Source organism: Neomonachus schauinslandi, chromosome 3, assembly GCF_002201575.2.
Source record: "Neomonachus schauinslandi chromosome 3, ASM220157v2, whole genome shotgun sequence".
In the NCBI taxonomy this organism is placed as follows: domain Eukaryota; kingdom Metazoa; phylum Chordata; class Mammalia; order Carnivora; family Phocidae; genus Neomonachus; species Neomonachus schauinslandi.
In genome coordinates, this window is record NC_058405.1 from 163584034 (window position 1) to 163602888 (window position 18855).

At 38.3% G+C, this 18855-nt stretch overlaps 1 protein-coding gene across 1 annotated transcript in view; it reads right to left on the reverse strand.

Annotated features, from left to right (window-relative positions):
• INO80D (INO80 complex subunit D) overlaps positions 1 to 17461 on the reverse strand; it is a 39251-nt gene extending 21790 nt beyond the window's left edge. The window contains exons 1-4 of the mRNA XM_021703113.1: positions 17367 to 17461; positions 17015 to 17261; positions 11575 to 12308; positions 5027 to 5135 (exon numbers count right to left, since the gene is read on the reverse strand). Coding sequence (XP_021558788.1) covers positions 5027 to 5135; positions 11575 to 12308; positions 17015 to 17232 — 1061 coding nt within the window. The 5' untranslated portion in view covers positions 17233 to 17261; positions 17367 to 17461. The remainder of the gene's footprint in view (positions 1 to 5026; positions 5136 to 11574; positions 12309 to 17014; positions 17262 to 17366) is intronic.
• Positions 17462 to 18855: the final 1394 nt, after the last annotated feature.

Genomic DNA, 18855 nt, shown 5'->3' on the forward strand with positions numbered 1-18855 from the left:
CAAAACAAACTTCTAGAGATGAAAAATACAATGTCTAATACGAAAAATGGACTGAATGGGATTGATGGCTGGTTAAATGCCACAAAAGATTAATTAACCTGAAGACAGCAATAGGAACTTTCCAAACTGAAACACAGAGAGGAAAAAAGTGAATGGAACATCAATAAGCTGTGGAGTAATTTCAAGCAGCCTAAAATATGTGTAACTAAGTCTCTCAAATAGAAGGGGGAAGAAAAATAATTGAAGAAAACTAGGGTAAAATTTTTCTAAATTTCAAAAAAATTATAAACTTACAGATTCAAAAAGTCAATGAACCCCAAGCACAAGAAACATAAAGAAAATGAACTACACAAATGGTTTAAAATTACTGATAAGGAGAAAAATCTTAACAGAGAAAAAAAAGACACATAATGTTCCTTGGGCCAAATATGTGAAGGACAGTTGACTTCTCATTGGAAATAATGCAAGACATGTGAGCAACATCCTTAAGTACTGAAAGAAAAACTGCCAACCTAGGATTTTATGCCAGCAAAAATATCTTTCAAAAATGAAGGCATACATCTTTGAAACATGGATGGACCTAAAGGGTATTATACTAAGGGAAATAAGTCAGAGAAGATAAATACCATATGATTTCACTTATATGTGGAATCGAAAAAAAACAAAACAAAGCAGAAACAGGCCCATAAACACAGAGGACAAACTGGTGGTTGCCAGAGGGGATGGGATAGAGAGATGGGCAAAATGGGGTAAAGACAGAGGGAGGTGCAGACTTCCAGTTATGCAGTAAGTCATGGGAATAAAAGGTACAGCATAGGGAATATAGTCAATGGTATTAGGGTTGTATGGTGACAGATGGGAGCTACACTTGTGGTGAACAGAGCGTAACATATAGACTTGTCAAATCGCTGTGTTATATACCTGAAACTAATGCAACATTGTGTGTCGATTATACTTCAATTAAAAAAAAAAAAAAAAGGCATGGGGTGCCTGGGTGGCTCAGTCAATTAAGCATCCAACCCTTGATTTTAGCTCAGGTCATAATCTCTCAGGGTTGTGAGATCGAGTCTCCACGCCAGGCTCCCTCTCCCTTTGCACTCCTCACCACCCCCAAGCCAAAAAGACATAGTCAATTATACCTTGATAAAATTTTTCAGACATAAAAGCTAAAAGAATTCATCACCAGAAGGGTGGCACTACAAGAAATGTTAAAGTGACCATTCATACAGAAAGAAAATAACATCAGATGGAAATATGGAACTATTCAAAGAAAAAAAACCCTAGAAATTACGTGGGTAAATACAAAAGATTATTTTTCTTTTAAATCGTCTTAAAAGATAACTGCTTGAACAATAGCAATGTATTACAGGGATTATAACATACGTAGAGGGAAATGTATAGCATCAAGTGTCTATGTCAGAAAACAAGGAAGATCCCAGGTTTAAGCTATCACCTTAAAAACTTGAAAAAGACAAACAAATGTATCCAAAACAAAGAAGGAAAGAATAGAAGAACATAATAGAAGGAAATTATAGAGATAAGAACAGAAAGCAATGAAATAAAGCTAAAAGAGAATCAATGAAACTAAAAGCTTGTTCTTTAAAAAGACCAATGAAAAAGAACAGAAAATGAACAAAGAGACATACACATACATGCCAAGGGTTCCAATGCAAGATCAACAGTGTTTTCAATAGTGTTGGTTAAATAGAAGATCCACGAGGAAAAAAATGATCCTTAGCACTGCACCTCACATTATATACAAATTATACAAAAATAAATTTCCACAAAGACTGTCAGGAAAACAATAAGGCTTCTAGAAAAGAGTATTAGAGAATAGCTTCATGACTGTGAAGCTGTGGGGTAAGTAATGATTTCTTAAATGGGTCACAAATACATTACCCATAAAGAAGAAGACCAATAAATTGTACTCATTAAAATTAAGAACTGGGGGGCGCCTGGGTGGCTCAGTTGTTAAGTGTCTGCTTTGGGCTCAGGTCATGATCCCAGGGTCCTGGGATCGAGCCCCACATCGGGCTCTCTGCTCAGCGGGAAGCCTGCTTCTCCCTCTCCCACTCCCCCTGCTTGTGTTCCTGCTCTTGCTATCTCTCTCTGTCAAGTGAATAAATAAAATCTTAAAAAAATAAATAAATACATACATACATACATACATACAATAAAAGTAAGAACTGGGGGGTGCCTAGATGGCTCAGTTGGTTAAGCTTCTGACTCCTGGTTTTGGTTCAGGTCATGATCTCATGGGGTATGGGATGGAGCCCTGCATCAGGCTCAGCGTGGAATCTGCTCTAAGATTATCTCCCCCTGTCCCTGCCCCCACTCACTCTCATGCGCACTCTCTCTCTAAAAATAAATAGGGGCGCCTGGGTGGCTCAATCGCTAAGCGTCTGCCTTCGGCTCAGGTCATGATCTCGGGGTCCTGGGATCGAGCCCCGCATAGGGCTCCCTGCTCAGCAGGAAGCCTTCTCCCTCTCTCACTCGCCCTGCTTGTGTTCCCTCTCTCGCTGTGTCTCTCTCTGTCAGATAAATAAAATCTGTATAAATAAAATAAAAATAAATAAATCTGGGTTCCTGAGTGGCTCAGCTGGTTAAGTGTCTGCCTTCGGCTCAGGTCATGATCCCAGGGGCCTGGGACTGAGTCCTGCATTGGGCTCCCTGGTCAGCCAGGAGCCTGCTTCTCCCTCTGCCTCTGTCCCTCCCCAGTGCTCATGCTTGCGCATGCTCTCTCTCTCTCCTCTCAAATAAATAAAATCTAAAAAAAAATAAATAAAAAATAAAAATAAATAAATCTTTAATAAAATCAAGAAATGTTCTCTATCAAAGACACAATTAGGAATATGAAAAGGGGTGCGCCTGGGTGGCTCAGTCGTTAGGTGTCTGCCTTCGGCTCAGGTCATGATCCCAGGGTCCTGGGATCGAGCCCCGCATCGGGCTCCCTGCTCCTCGGGAAGCCTGCTTCTCCCTCTCCCGCTCCCCCTGCTTGTGTTCCCTCTCTCGCTATGTCTCTCTCTGTCAAATAAATAAATAAAATCTTAAAAAAAAAAAAAAGGGAATATGAAAAGGTAAGCAGTTACTAGGAGTAATTACTGTTAATAATACATTTAAGGGGCGCCTGGGTGACTCAGTCGGTTGGGCATCTGCCTTTGGCTCAGATCGTGGTCCCAGGGTCCTGGGATCAAGCCCTGCATCTGGCTCCCTGCTCCATGGGGAGCCTGCTTTTCCCTCTGCCTCTCTCTCATGAATAAATAAAATCTTAAAAAAAAGTAATAATACATTTAAGAAACCAACTTATTTCTGCTCTTGAGATAGAAGTAGAAGCCTGCGAGATCTCCTTCAGCACATGCATATACAGCTAAACTAAGTAACCAAGAAATCTTTCCCAAAACAAGGCCAGGGGTACCTGCGTGGCTCAGTCGGTAGAACATGTGACTCTCTATCTGAGTCGTGAATTCAAGTCCTTTGCAGGGCATAAAGCTTACTTAAAAAAAAAAAAAAAAGGCCAAACTTTCTCCCTAAAATTTCTTCAAGCATAATCCTGGTTTAGCAAGAAAACTCATGGAAAGCAGGTTTGGGGGGAAGCAGGTGGACGGGCAGCACAGAATGATGATCAGACTACTATCAGTTTTTCTTCCAAAAGAATCTGAGAATTCCAACAGGAATCTTCACTATCATTTATCATTCATTGCCCAGGTACCAGGTATTGTGCTTAAGCATTTACTTATGCTACCTCATTTACAGCAATTTGTAAAATTAACTCAAAATATCCCAAATCAAGTTAAGCTGACATGAACATCCACCCGAGGAAGCATAACTGATACTATCTGTAACTGTCAGAGTATTAAGTTCAACTGTACTTTATCTGAAAAAAAGAATATGCTAATGGTAAGGAAGCAGTCTTGAATGATATATAAAATGGAACCCTGGAGAGAGAAGAAAACTACAGCATTCTCCAATCCTATCTAGGAGATAGGGGAGGCCAGGACAACTGGCCATTAATAAATCCAACTAACTCTCCTTCCAGGCCCAAATAAGCTCCCCATGTAGTTTTGCTTAGTGAACATTTGTACTATTTAATGATTATTTCTCACTTTAAACTGGCATTTTGGTTTATACATTAGACTCTAGAGGATCAGTTCCCGGAGCCTAATCACCTCTGGGTGTACTAACAAATCATATTTTAAGCCTATAAACCAGAAAACCAGGTTCTAGAGAATATATGTCCATACAACGATACCGTGAGAGTCTAGGAGTCAGCCTGGGGCAGATAGCTGGTCTCCCCTCTATCTTGTCAAACATCTATTCAAACCACAATACTTAAAAAAAAGAAAAAAATTAGCTGAGTCTGAGAGCCATCTTTTGGCTCCACAGACAGGGATCTATCTCGGAATGGCCCCACTGTACTAAGTGAATCCCTAAAGCAGTCCCCTGAAACAGAAAGAGCTTTCTCACTGTCCTGTGCATTAATCAATCTACAGCTTTCTGAACGCAGATACCAAGAACCTCTAATCAGATTATCTTGAAAACCATTTTAGCACATTAGAAATACTCGGTGCTTAAGGAAGATTAAAAAATGGATCAATCTTGTAGAAGACAGAGCTGAAATAAACTGTTCCCAGCTACTGCAGGGATCAGGCCAAAGCGGATCCAGAGAAGTCAGGCAGCGGAACTCTGAGAAGCCCTGGGACCTCAGGCCAGTTCCTTAGCTTGCCTGGGCCTTGGTCTCCTCTTCTGTAAAATGAGGGGATGGGACTAGGTAATCTGGAAGGTTCCTTTTCATCCTAAATTCCATTCCAATTGGTTCCTTCAGTGATAAATGGGAAAGGTACAGAAACAAATTTACCAAGAAAACTGAAAAGTAGCTTTATATAGTACATTTCTTCCCAGTGGAATCTCTTTTACCTCCATCACAATAAAACTAGATCCAATGAGATAAAAGAACATTAGCATATAGAGTGAAACATCAAGTCACTAGAGGGGTAACTGAAGAATGAAAACAAAAAGGAAGACTTACGTGTGTCTTTCGTATCTGAGGGTTTCTCGGATGGACCATGCCACCTGGTATGGCGAGGCCTGCTCCGAGTCCTCTAGTTCCTCCCCGCTCTCTTCGGACCAGTCCAAACCTGGGACATGGGAGAAGATATTGCAAGTTAAAAAAAGTGTTTCATTTAACATTTAGAAAAAAAAGCTACCAAAAATGCATAACCCCAAACTCAGAGCACATACTATCATCACTGTATGAATAAATGCCTCTCTATTCTGACAAAAATATTAATAATGATGTATGACATACACTCAGGTTTAAAATAATGACACCGTAACCAAAAAAAGCTATATTCCAAGGAAGAACTTCTTCGTCAGACTCTTCACAAATGGAGCAGAAACATAAGCAGAGATTCCAGTCCTTCCCCCCACCAAAACACCATACATTAAACATCATACATAATGTCAGAAAAACATAAAACAAGGCTAATGTATGTTCAGGTAAGAAAGAAGTCAAAATGCACTGGTGGATTCACTCTACACTTCCACAAAGAAGGGCCCTAGGATAAACTGTCAGAGGCAGACACTTCATCCCCTTTCCCAACCCCTCCGGAGGAAAAGGACTCCATCCACTAGGCAGAGCCCTGCCCTGGCTCTTACCCTCTGCAGGAAGAGGAAAGGGTAAGAGGGCAATATTCTATTTCTAATGTGGCTTGGGCTTTCTTTTAATTCTTTTAAACAACAGCTGCCACATTCTGTGGCATTCTGAAAAACAAGTTTAGAGGGGACAATAGAGAAATACAGGATGAACAATGCTTACTTATTTTGTTAAATGCTACTTTAATGATTGGATAATTATTAGCTTCCAACATAAACGTTTTACCTTTTTAGAAGTTTTGCATCTTGAAAAGGTCTTGATAAATACTGATGTTGCACAGTCTAACGTGCATAACTTTAAATATACTCATACCGCTATGAGACTTGAATTAGATACCTTGATAACTAGTATTTGGTCTTCCTTCTTGAGACCCTCAAAAATCAGAAGACCACCTTCATTAGACAGTTATGTTAGAAAGGACCTCACAGGTTGCTTCTATAATTTAAGTAAGTTTACATGTGCCAAATAGGGAAATTAAGAAAAGGTTAACCGAAATGCAAATTATAAATGCTTAAAATTAAGTAACACATTACCACTGGCATAAAGAAACCTCAAATTTAGTTCCAAGATGACTATCCAAATGTTAGGTCACCTTAAAAAGTAAGTTACTTAAAAAAAAAAAAGTTAAAATAATTAGTGATTAAAAGAAAGTAAAAAACAAGTAATCACAATAGCATTAGCTTCAGGATAGGATACTGAAAGGCGAGGTCTTTCAAACACAAAGTGACACGTACGGTATCTTTTAAAATGAGGACATAAATTATCTTCTATTGTTTTTGTATAATTCATAATAATTTCTACTAAGTCACCTATATCTTCTCTGAAAAAGTCAAGATCTAAGTTGTAAAAACTAAGATGGAAGTGTTTCTCTTGTGAAATTAACTGTCCAATAAAGCAAACCTTTGATCTTGGCTTCATTATCACTAGTTTTAATATAACTAACTGAGATAACCAGGCCAGACGAGACTGTAAAGGCTGATTACAAGATCGCATTTTTCTTAAAGTATACTTTGCTGACATGAATGCAGACTATACTTGGTCATAACAGTGCACTACAATTTCTGGCTTCTCCAAAGTAACCTTTGTTTTGAAACCTAGGACCCTAATATGCTTGAATTTAAAAAAAATAAAATAAATAAAATAAATAAAAATAAAAGGGAGGGGGGTGCATGGGTCGTTTAGTTGGTTAAGCGTCTGCCTTCGACTCAGGTCATGATCCCAGGGTCCTGGGATGGAGCCCTGCGTGGGGCACGCTGCTCAGCGGGGAGCCTGCTTCTCCCTCTCCCTCTAACCTTGCGCCCTGCTTGTGCTCTTACTCCCTCTCTCCCTCTCTCTCAAATGAATAAATAAAAAATCGTTAAAAAAAAAAGACAATACTTTTTCTGTAAATTTTCATTCTGTTCAAAATGACAAAAAACCAGCCTCTAACACAACATAGTTTGTTTCAAAAGCTAAAAAAATTACCAGCATCCATAAATACATAAAAGTATAAATAAATATTTAGTAGATAACACAGGTACATTGTGGAGTAAGAGGCAAACATTTGGGAAGAAATAAAGTTAGATTTTGCCTCAAAACTAATTCCTAATGAATTCCAAATAGAGGACTACAATGTAAATAAATCAAACAATAAAAGGACCAAAAGAAAATATGGGTGAATATATTACATACTCTTGGAGCCCAAACAAGTAAGAAACAAAATAAAACAAAACAAAGAGTCTGATTCAAAAGGAAAAAAATTCTAAAAAAATAGAACACATCAATTTTAACTCCTAAATTCCAAAATAATTATATCATAGATATTTAAAAGCAAATAACAAATGGGAAGAGAGGCTTTGCAACAAACATGAAATATGTATAAAAAGATCATACCAAATCAATAAAAAAAAGAAGCCCTTCAACAAAAATGAGTGAAAAAACTCAAAAACGTAAAATAAACAAGAAATACAAATGTCCAAAAAGCATATGAACAAATACTCAAAGCTACAACTACTATCTCAAAACAGCAGTTCTCACTTAAAGAATGGTCCATAGATTCCCCAGGGGTCCCTGAAACCCTCCTTAGGGAGTTCCTTAGGTCAACACTATCTTCAAAATAAGAAGACATTATCTGCTTTTTTCACCGTGTTGGCATTTGCACTGATGATAAAAAACAAAAACAAAAAACATGGTAGTAGGTCAATCTGCTGGCGCCTCAGCATGAATCAGGGTGGTGGGACCGAACTATACGAGCAGTCATTCTATGTTTCACACCACGATGTGTAGTAAAATAAATAAATACATAAATACATAAATAAATAAATAACAGTTTTAAGAATATCCTTGGGGCGCCTGGGTGGCTCAGTCGGTTAAGCGTCTGCCTTCAGCTCGGGTCCCGATCCCAGCATCCTGGGATCAAGTCCCGCGCTTCGGTGGGGAGCCTGCTTCTCCCTCTGCCTGCCGCTCCCCCTGCTTGTACGCGCACACTCCTTCCCTCTCTCTGACAAGTAAATAAAATCTTAAAAAAAAAAAAAAGAGTATCTGTGACAAAGCTCGGTATAGGTATATTAAAGACTGTTTATTAAATCTTAGTTCTTGACTGCGCGTCTTTACACCAGTGTCTGTGACTCCATGTGGAGTCAGAAAGCCCCTGTGCGGCGCACCGCAAACATAGGGTGGTTGTCTTGAGGAAAAGCCCTTGCAGCACCTGGTGTAACTGTGACCTCAACGAGCTGCTTTTTTTCCATTCGACACCATTTTTATTTGAAGGAGTGACCAACAAACTATGGTTACTAAGACTTGGATATGACAGTCATTTTTTCTAAAATGAACACAGTGAAACTGTCACCTCAAGGAAAACAATGGACAGGACTTGTTGCCAACAATGAAATTCAGATTTTCACTTGAAAGCTTGATTTTGGTTTTTTTTGAAAACTTGAAGTCATCACTGAGTCTATGACAACTTTCTAACAGACTATTCTGACGAGATTGGTGGTAATATTAAAGAATGTGATTTTGTTTTGTTTTTAAGTAGGCTACACCCCTTAGTGTGGAGCCCAACGCGGGGCTTGAGCTCACGACCCTGGGATCAAGACCTAAGCTGAGATCAAGAGTTGGATGTTTAACTGATTGAGCCACCCAGGCATCCCACGAGAGTATGATTTTTAAATTTTGTATAATGAAATATGTCCACATTTGGGATATATGTTTAACTAGGTAAACCAGTATTTTCTAAATGACCAATATATGATGTTACAAAATCACGCATGGGTAAAAAGATCCCTTCAAAGTGCAAAGCAGGGCGCCTGGGTGGCTCAGTCATTAAGTGTCTGCCTTCGGCTCAGGTCATGATCCCAGGGTCCTGGGATCGAGCCCCGCATCAGGCTCCCTGCTCAGCAGGAAGCCTGCTTCTCCCTCTCCCACTCCCCCGCTTGTGTTCCCTCTCTCGCTGTCTCTTTCTCTCTGTCAAATAAATAAATAAAATCTTAAAAAACAAAGTGCAAAGCAGATCAATGGATTTTAATGTAATGATTTGCAAAATTCCTTGATATGGTTTCAGATTTCACACTGCAACTAATCTTTAAGAAACTACCATTTGTCAATTTTCGGTATAGGGTCAAATAAGAATATCCACAATTATTTTTAAAAAGCTAGTAAAATATTCTTCCCTTTTCCAACTCCAAACATGTAAGCCATATTTTCACATACTAATCAAAACCACATATGACGACAGCAGACAGGAGAATCTGTCTTCCAGCAAACCACACATTAAGATTTACAAAACAATGTAAAATAATGCTGCTCTTCGCATTATATTTCTTTTCTTTCGGGAAAACATAGCTATTTCATAAAAAGAATATGTTAACATGTGGTGTTATCTTTAAAAATGCATTAACATTTTAAAAATTTCTCAGTTTTAACTTCTAATTCAGTAAATATCAACAAATGTGACTCACATACATAAAGGCTCTACAGTGTCCTCAACCATTTTTAGGTGTAAAGGGATTCTAAGGGCTAAAATTTGAGAAACACTTATCTAAGTTATGCAAATTAAAGCAAATTTTCTATCAAATTTGCAAAGGCACAATAATAACCAATATCCAGTACTGTAAAGATAGAGAGAAACTGTCATCTCATACCCTGCTGAAAGAAGGGTAATGTGACAAAATAGTTCTGAAGGAAAATTTGACAACATGTATCAAAAAGCTTTTAAAAAAAATGCAAAAGCTTGGAATCAGCAATTCTGCTTCTAGGAATCTGTCTGAAGGACAAATTAGAGATGTGACAGTAATTATTTTAGTATGAGGCTATACAGCTATACTTTAGAATAATATAAGCTGGAAACAACCTAAATTAGAGAAAGAATTCAGCTGTGACAAATTACATTGTATATGAAAAATTAGTACCTTCATAGTACATTGTGAAAAATTTTAAAACAGGTTATAAAACTGTATGTACAGCAGGAACCCAATTTTACAGATATGAAATATACCAAGGCATTAACAAATGGGTATTAATAAGGTTTGGGTGTTTTATTTTTTTTTTTTATATATACCTTTTCTTTAAGTTTTATTAGTTGTTTTAATTACCAAAAGTCATACATGGCTTAGTAACAGGTGAAACAATATAAAACTCTAATAAAGAAGAGATGCCATTCCCATCTCCGTAAAAACACATCCTATCCAATTCTGTCCTCCCCTTGACAGTCAGTGTTAACAGCCTGGTAGTGTATAACCATTCACACGTTAAAGACCCATGCTTACACCCCAATAGGCAAACATCTATCTGTCCATATGCTTAATCAACAGACACACTGATGTCCCTTGTTTATTTATTTTTACAAAAATGGAGTAATACAATACCCCTGGATTTTTTTCTACTTGCTAATATAAAATAGGCACATCTACTTATAAAAGTTGTTTGAGGATTTTTAATACTGCAAGCAACGCTGCAATAAACATCCTTGAACACATATCCTAACATTCTGATATTTTTTTCACCCATAGGAATAGAGTCCCACAAGTGAGTTTGCTGGCTATATATACACTCTTAATTGGTAAATACTGCCACATTATTCACCAGCAATGTAGAAGGCTCATCAACACTGGATAGAATTTTTGCCAATCTGATAGAAATTGTTATTTTAATTTGCATTTCCACACCTGCTATGGGGACTGAGGTTCATTGGTTTACTAACCATTTAGATTTCTTCTTCCTCTATTCCTCTTTTCCTATTTTTCTATTACTATCACATCATGCAAATGATTTTTCCTAAAGTTAGAATCACAGCTCACACCATATTTAAGACTATATTCCAAATGAATTGAAGGTTTAAATAATCAAACACAGAACAATCAAATTATCAATAAGAATATATAAAATACCTGTATGAACTTGGGATCAGAGAGATTTTCTTGAGCAAGAAAATTCAGAAGCAATAAAGGAAAGACATTTCACTACATTAAAGTGTTACCTGTAGTTTTTCACTTTTAAATCATGAACAGGCATCGCTTTGGGAATTTTTTTTTACAAGGTTTTTTGTTTGTTTGTTTTTTAACTGTCAGCAGATACTAACAATGCTATCATTATTCCAAAGTCCTACGATAAGACATGTCGAAAACTTCATCAGACACAGGTGCTGAGCTCACAGGAGCAAAGAACCCAACACAACTGCCTTTCGATACCACTGTTGCTACCACAAACTAGAAACTGTGACTGCCATCCCAAATTTGCCGACTCCTACTTCCATATCCTGTCCGCCAAGGATCATCCCCTCCACTAGCCTATTTCCTTGACGACGGCCCCCCTAAACACACAGTCTTGCACTGGACTCCCCGGGTCCCAGGGCCCCGCCACCCGCATCACAGATGCGGTGGGTCTGAACACTGAGCCTCCCCTGCAAGCGCACGCTGTGTTACAGTCTGGGAAACAAGAGAACTCACCTAAATGGGGAAACAGATCAGTGTCCAACTGATGTTTCTGGGTGCACAGTTTCACCAGTCTGTGCAGGCGACTTATGCAGGAGAAGTGTGGAGAGAAGGCTGTGGCTTTCATGAGGACCCGGTCAGTCCGGGGCGGGTCCGCGGCGGGAGCCCTACTGGATGGCCGGAGGGGCAGCGGCCTCGCTTGTGCTACAGTGTGTGTGGTGGGGGCCACTCCCTGCATTGGTAGGCTGGTGCTCGGAGGTGGAGGGGACTTGCAGACTACACCCTGCGGTGGCGGTGGCGCTGGAGGTTTCAAGGACGAGGCTAAAGGTGACAGGTGGGAGAGCTGCGGAGGGGCCTGCTGCTGTGAAGGCGCAGGAGGGGGACTAAAGTGCTCTTGTCGGACTTTTAAAATCTCCGTCTCTCTCTGGCGCTGCCGATTCTGGGCCAACTTGCTCTGCAACTTCTTTCTCACAGTTGCCCCTTTCTTTAGGTCATCATCTTCCTCGTTGAAAGCGAATGGGTCTTCCAACTCAGTTTCCAGATAGTGGAGAGGGACCCTAGCCCCGGGTGGAGAGAGGGACATTCCATCCAGCCCGTTGGGCATCTTCAAGGCCAACGGGGGCACCGTCAGGCTAAAGGCCATGGTATCCATCTGGTGCCTGACCTTCACCTCATCTATAGGATCATTCTTTTTCTTCCTCTCTTTTTTCGGGATAAAGCCAAGTACCTGCAAGTGGCTGTTGCAGTACCTTTAAAAAACACACACAGGGAAATGTTTATGATATACACTAAGAGAAGTTGAATATAAAACTACATAGTATAAAATGTGAATCCTACCTAATATATTAAAAATGCATGACTATAGGAACTATTGGCATTCATGGATTTAACATAAACAACTTCTACTACTCTCAAGCACGCCTCAAAGTCTGCAATTTTCCTAAAGCAAATAGGTGAGTTGTGTGTGTGCAGAGGCTGCCAGACAGCAGAGAGTCATTCCAACACTGAGTGGCCCCGGATGACCATCCAGCTATTGCTTCTCACTCTGCATTGTTATTTTGTATTCACAGCACAAAAAGAACTCATCAAGTCTAAAGGATCTCTAAAAACTCTGTTATGGAGAGGAAAGAAAATCCTATCTATATATCTATATATATTCCAATGTCATTCAAGTATTTGTAGATCCACAAAGATCTTATGACATAATCCCTAAAAATACCAAGTGCCTACAGTGTATTCTACACACACACATACACACACAGATTGAGAGAGAGAAATAAAGAATACAGAGGGAAGGAGAAAGTAAAATAATAAAACTAGTTAGAGGGATTATAGATGAAATGAGTTCCTCAACAGCCAGAGAAGTGTGTTTATACCTGCAGTAGGTACTAAAATAATGCCCTTTATACAGATGAGGAAGCTAAAGTTGATAAAAATTAAATAACTTGCCCCAATCCCCCGCTCTGGAAACAGAGCTGAGACTCAAACGAAAAATCAAATCGAAGCTCAGGAGACTCTCCATAGTCTTCAGCAATGAGGTTACTTTTGTAATGTAAATGGTATTTTAAAAATACTAAAAAGGACAGAATCCTTCTACTCAGTAAGAAAGAAGAATGCATGTTGTTCCCATAAACCACACTGAAAACCTAGAGGCGTTTAACTGGTAGTAAAGTAGTGTTTCCCAGACTGGGATTCCTCATGCAGTTCAGAAGATTAGCAAGTATGCCATAAAAAGAGTATTCCATGCTTAAATAAGTTTGAAAAATGCTGGCTTCAACAGAATTAGACAACGATTTTGTTGTTTGTTTCTGCTGAACAACTTCTCAAAGCATTTTGTATGAAAACGTGCATTGCGCTTCAAGGTGGCAATGTACCCATCTGGCAGGGTTTCCCAAACTTACTTGAAAAGGGCATCTATTTTTATTGTAGTGCACTTGTGCTATCTCCACAGAACACAGTTTGGGTAAAAATGGCAATAAAGTAATTAATGTCAATCTTGAAACTCACTGGGCCATATCAGACAAATTTTTAAATAACTGTTAAAAATACAGATTCACCAAATCATCAAGAGACATGGTTTTGTTGGCTTGTCTTAGAAATAAATCTCTCAGAGACACGCCTCCATTTTAATAGGACTATTAAGAAAAAGCTTTCCGGACAGTAAAAAGAATCTACACCGTGTGTGTGTGTGTGCACGCACACTCGCACATACACACCTAGCAGGTTTAGGTTAGGTCTCACATAGACCTTAAACAGAATAGATTTATAAAGCTGTGGCCAAAAAGAAAAAAGTTTCAGGGATAACTGCATGATTTTTGTTATTGTTTTCAAGTCATTTTTAAATTAACAAAAGGATTAGTGGGGGAGAAATGAGGTGGGATAGTTTTTAAATTTGGAAATGAAATTTTTCTGCTCATTACACATGGGCAGCCTGAACAGGTAACTGAGCCTGCTCCATGCCACCTCACGTAACAGGGCAGAGGCTAATCTGCACGTCCAGCCCTCCTTCAACCTTACCCTCAACTCCTGCTCCAGCTACTCTGTCAGCACTACCACACAGAGTCTGAACTTGTAAAACACTTCCCTCTTCTAGAAGGAAAGAATTTTCATAGCTAGAATTACAACAGCTTACTTCGTTATGATCAGTGTTTAAAAGAAGTATGCAAATATGAATTGAATAACTATACAGGGGAGTGACTGCTAATGGGTTCTTTTGAAGGGACGACAATGTTGTAAATTAAACTGATGGAAGTTGTACAACCCTGTGAATATACTAAAAAATACAGAATTGTACACTTCAAATGAGTGAATTGTATCAGATGTGAATTATGTCTTAATTAAGCTGTCTAGGAAAATGGTAAACATATAGGAAACAAAAAACTTGACAAATCACTACTAAAAAATATATAAAATTAGAGTAAACAAATTTAAATTATATAAAATAACCAATTTAATAAAACCACTTACCTCTGAGAAACCAAGGCTACAGTAATAAGCCTTAGCCTCCCACTGCACAAGTACATTAGAAAATGAACTTTACTTTTTAATTATACCAGTACTCCTACTGAACATAACACTACTCTATTTCAAAGAGGTAGAATCCCTTAAGTTAGCATTTTTAATACATACCAGAAGTTAGACACCAGAAACTAAGAAGCTTCCTTTAGCTGACCACCAATCAGATAATTTTATCAATTAAAAGTCATTGGGAGTTTGTTTTCTATAATAATACATAAAACCATCTCAAATTCCTAAGTGTCCAAAGAACAACTGCATTAACAATAATGAAAGCTTATTTTCAAAAGAATATCAATCTTTTCTACATTATGTCATATAATATAGTTATTAACTATCAATATTTATATACACGTTAGACCTTATATCAATTCAACCTGGATTTCTTGAGGCAACATAAGAATATTACCTCCTACTGATGTCTACTTTATTTCCAAGCAACCCTACAAATAATAAAAATATTAATACCATTTGCATTGGTTTGAACCAATTTGAAGAGATTTATGTAACTTAGTACTTAAGCTTAGTTTCTTTTGATACAGCCACACAAGTCCTTCCCCTTCTTTTCTTGTTCTAAAAAGAGGAAACTACTTTGAATATCAAGGTGAAGACCTATGATTCAGAGAATTAATATTTTGGAGAAATTCAGAGCAACTCTTGTTTTACTTCTCGCTGCTAGCTATTAAGATAGTACTTGCTTCCGCTGAAATGGAAAAAAAAAAAAAAATCCAATGTGGACAATTGCAAATGTGGTAAACTGAATTTAAGACAAAATTACAGGGGTGCCTGGCTGGCTCAGATGGAGGAGCCTGCGACTATTGATCTCAGGGTCATGAATTTGAGCCCCATGTTGGGTGTAGAGATTACTTAAATAAACCTTAGGGCGCCTGGGTGGCTCAGATGGTTAAGCGTCTGCCTTCAGCTCAGGTCGTGATCCCAGGGTCCTGAGATCGAGCCCCACATCTGGCTCCTGGCTCAGGAGGGAGCCAGCTTCTCCATCTTCCTCTGCCTCTCCCCCTGCTCATGCTCTCTTCTCTCTCTCTCTCTCTATCTCTGTGTCTCGAATGAATAAATAAAATCTTTAAAAATAAAATAAACTTCAAAAAAAAAAAGGGACAAAATTATAGATGTGTTTATAGTGGAGCTTGGAGTAAAAACTGAATCCAAGTTCATCAATTCTTCAAGTTAAAAAAGGCCAGGGGTAAGAAACGGGCATGGTAAGTCTGCTAGAAGCTGGACAGATATGTTTAGCCAGGTACAGTGGTCCCTTTCTCAACTGAGATTAAAATTTTATTCCTTGCCTCACTGAGCAGCTGCTTCTAACTTTCAGGTATTGTAATGTGAAGCTTTAAGTGCGCATTAGAAATTCCAAGGGAGTATTCCCAAATCACCACATGATGCTATACTCATTTTGGTGGGAGCTCTATCAACACAAATTATTTATTTCACCATAGAAGTGTAAAAATTGCTCACCATGACATATACAAAACATGACTTCTTTTCAACCCATTTATGCAGGTGACATCTGTTTATGCATAGGAACAAGGATGAAGGCTGTACATACATATTTTAAAGATTAAAGTAAAAAGTTCACATTCTCTACCTAAAGTTAACAGTATTTGAAACTTTTGGGGAATAATTACACATCTCTCTGTAATATCCGACAATGCCCACATGGTTTCTGGAGAACCGAAGAAAAAGGAATGAAAAAGAGATTATATATGAAATAGTCTGAATTTTCCTGAGACTATGAAAGATGAATAACTATCCTAAGACTCTTTCTCTAAAAACATCTCCATGTTTTTTAATTCAGCCAAGTAAAAATTCATAATCCTAGTGATAAAGCCTACTCTTACTATAAACATACCGTTTCTCAATTATGTTAAACATACTTTATATGGAACTCTTTTAACCAAAAGAGGCAAGATTACAGAACAATGCCAAACACTGCTTAGAAGTCTGAAAGTACATCCTCTCAATAATTCAAGTAATCATTCTTTTGAATAATTCTTTTTCAATAAGTACATACCCTTTGCTACCTTTCCAGCACAGATTAAAAAATTCCAAAATCATTACCATTAATTACAACACCTAAATAGTTCCTATAATTTCTGTTGTTTAAGCAGATTTCTATCATAATCAGGAACTACTTTACAAAAGACTGCAAACCAAACACAAGCAACAATTTTGAGGAAAATTTTCTTTTAAAGTCTATTAAACCAATTTAAAAAAAAAACCAAACACACTCAAACATACTTTTCAAATAATTCCCCACTCCTCCATTTTCTAAAAACTGCCATCTCTTGTCTTTAGAAGCATTCCAAGGTTTACTTAGATTATCCCAGAACTCAATGCTTAAATTCACATTTAAAAAAAGAAAAAAAGAAAATTCCAGGCCTACGAATGAAATCAAAGATGGATTTCCATCATTAGCTCTTACCGACGATCCTCTGATTTGGGGATGGGGTTGGTGCAGCGTTGGCTGTTATACTTGGCCACATATTCACATTGCTTGAAGGGGGCAGTCTTGTCCTCCAGAACGTGTCTGATACAGAAAGCGTACCCGTTGAGTCGCCGCTGCTTGCACAGTTTGGGGCTATATGAGCACAAGGGCTTATTGTCAACCTCAGAGAAGTGTATATGTTTCCCTTCATACATCACGTGACTCTATTCCTTGTGAACATCAGCTAAAAGACCACCACAAAAAAAGAAACCCAAATGATAAATCAGAGAGTATAAGGCAGATTTAAGTTGAGAATTTCACTGAGGGACTTCTGGCCCCACAGCCATACCTGATTTTAAATCTTCTGCACCATTGCAATGTTAAGAGAACCCCAAGGATACCACAGTTTGGAATGCTGCAGAATCAAGATGAAGCAGATTGTCTACAAAAATATCAAAAGGCCTAGTTAACAAATAGAAACGAGAAAAGCTTGCTTACCTGGGAAGTCAAATACTAGGATATCACCCTTCCTAACAGGATGGATTCTCCTTTGTAATCCATCATCCCAATATGAAATTAAAATAGTAAGAGACATTATAAAATACCAAGTTACCTCCCCCCTCCAAATTGAACCAAGTAATTTTTACTCTGGGAAAGTTCTTTCAAGTATCTCAAACCAGCGGGGCTCTTTCAAACAAATTAAGGCGGCAGGTGTTTGTATTTCATTACTGGTGGTTGAATGCTACATCTATTTTCAGAACGCAAATATCTTCACAATACCAATGGAATGAACCTGTAGACTTAAAACGTCCCTCAGAAATTTGACATATTGATATGTTGACAAAATATTTGGCCATTTACAACAAATGTTTCTATGAAATACAAAAAGGGGGGGCAAATGCCTGTTTTAGAAGTCATTTTCCCTGTAATTATTTCCCCACATTTATCCCATCCAAAATGTAAACTTCTTGAGCCCAAAGACTAGTCACCTAACTACACTTCCACCATCCAGGGAATGGCTATATACCACATGCTGCAGCCAATTACAGTAAATAGGGTAAGCATCAGGACTTAAGAAATGTTTGGAGTTTTAGTAACAAATGGAAGGAAGAAACCACGTAACACCCACTACTTCTCTGCACACAGAATGGCCAGCAGTAACATTTCCATATTATAACACCAAGACAGTCTACAGTGAAAACTGATTTGTCAAGTGAGGCTGTAGTGGGCCCCTGTGGTTTAATCTACTTTCTCCAGAATCTACAAGTCATCCAGATGGGCTGATGGAATAGCTTGAATACTAACTACAGAAAAACTCCAGAACACGCTCTTCTTTACAAAACTGAGCATGAAATTCCTTATACCCATAAATGTCAAGACACATATCTGCTTAAAGGAGTCAGAATCTGCCACTTAGTGTTACCTTGAATAAATAATACAGCCTCAGTTTTATCATCTGTAAAATAGGGCTAATAATAGTAGCTATGTTGTCATCAGGTTGCTCTAAGGATACAAAGCATGCAACACACCAACTACCTTGCTTAGTGCATGTTAAGCACTGAACAAATGAGGTTATTAAAAAATGTCAATGCTTCTTATTACTTACATTCTACCTGTTGGTGACAGAGAATTTCTATTGCCCTTGAGTATTTCACTGTAGCAGAAAAAACAACTGAAGTATTAGCTTAGTTAATAAAAATCACATTCATTGCTGAGTAAACCTAATTAGATATCAATGTAAATCAAAAATAAGAGCTTTCGGGACGCCTGGGTGGCTCAGTCAGTTAAGCGTCTGCCTTCGGCTCAGGTCATGATCCCAGGGTCCTGGCATCGAGTCC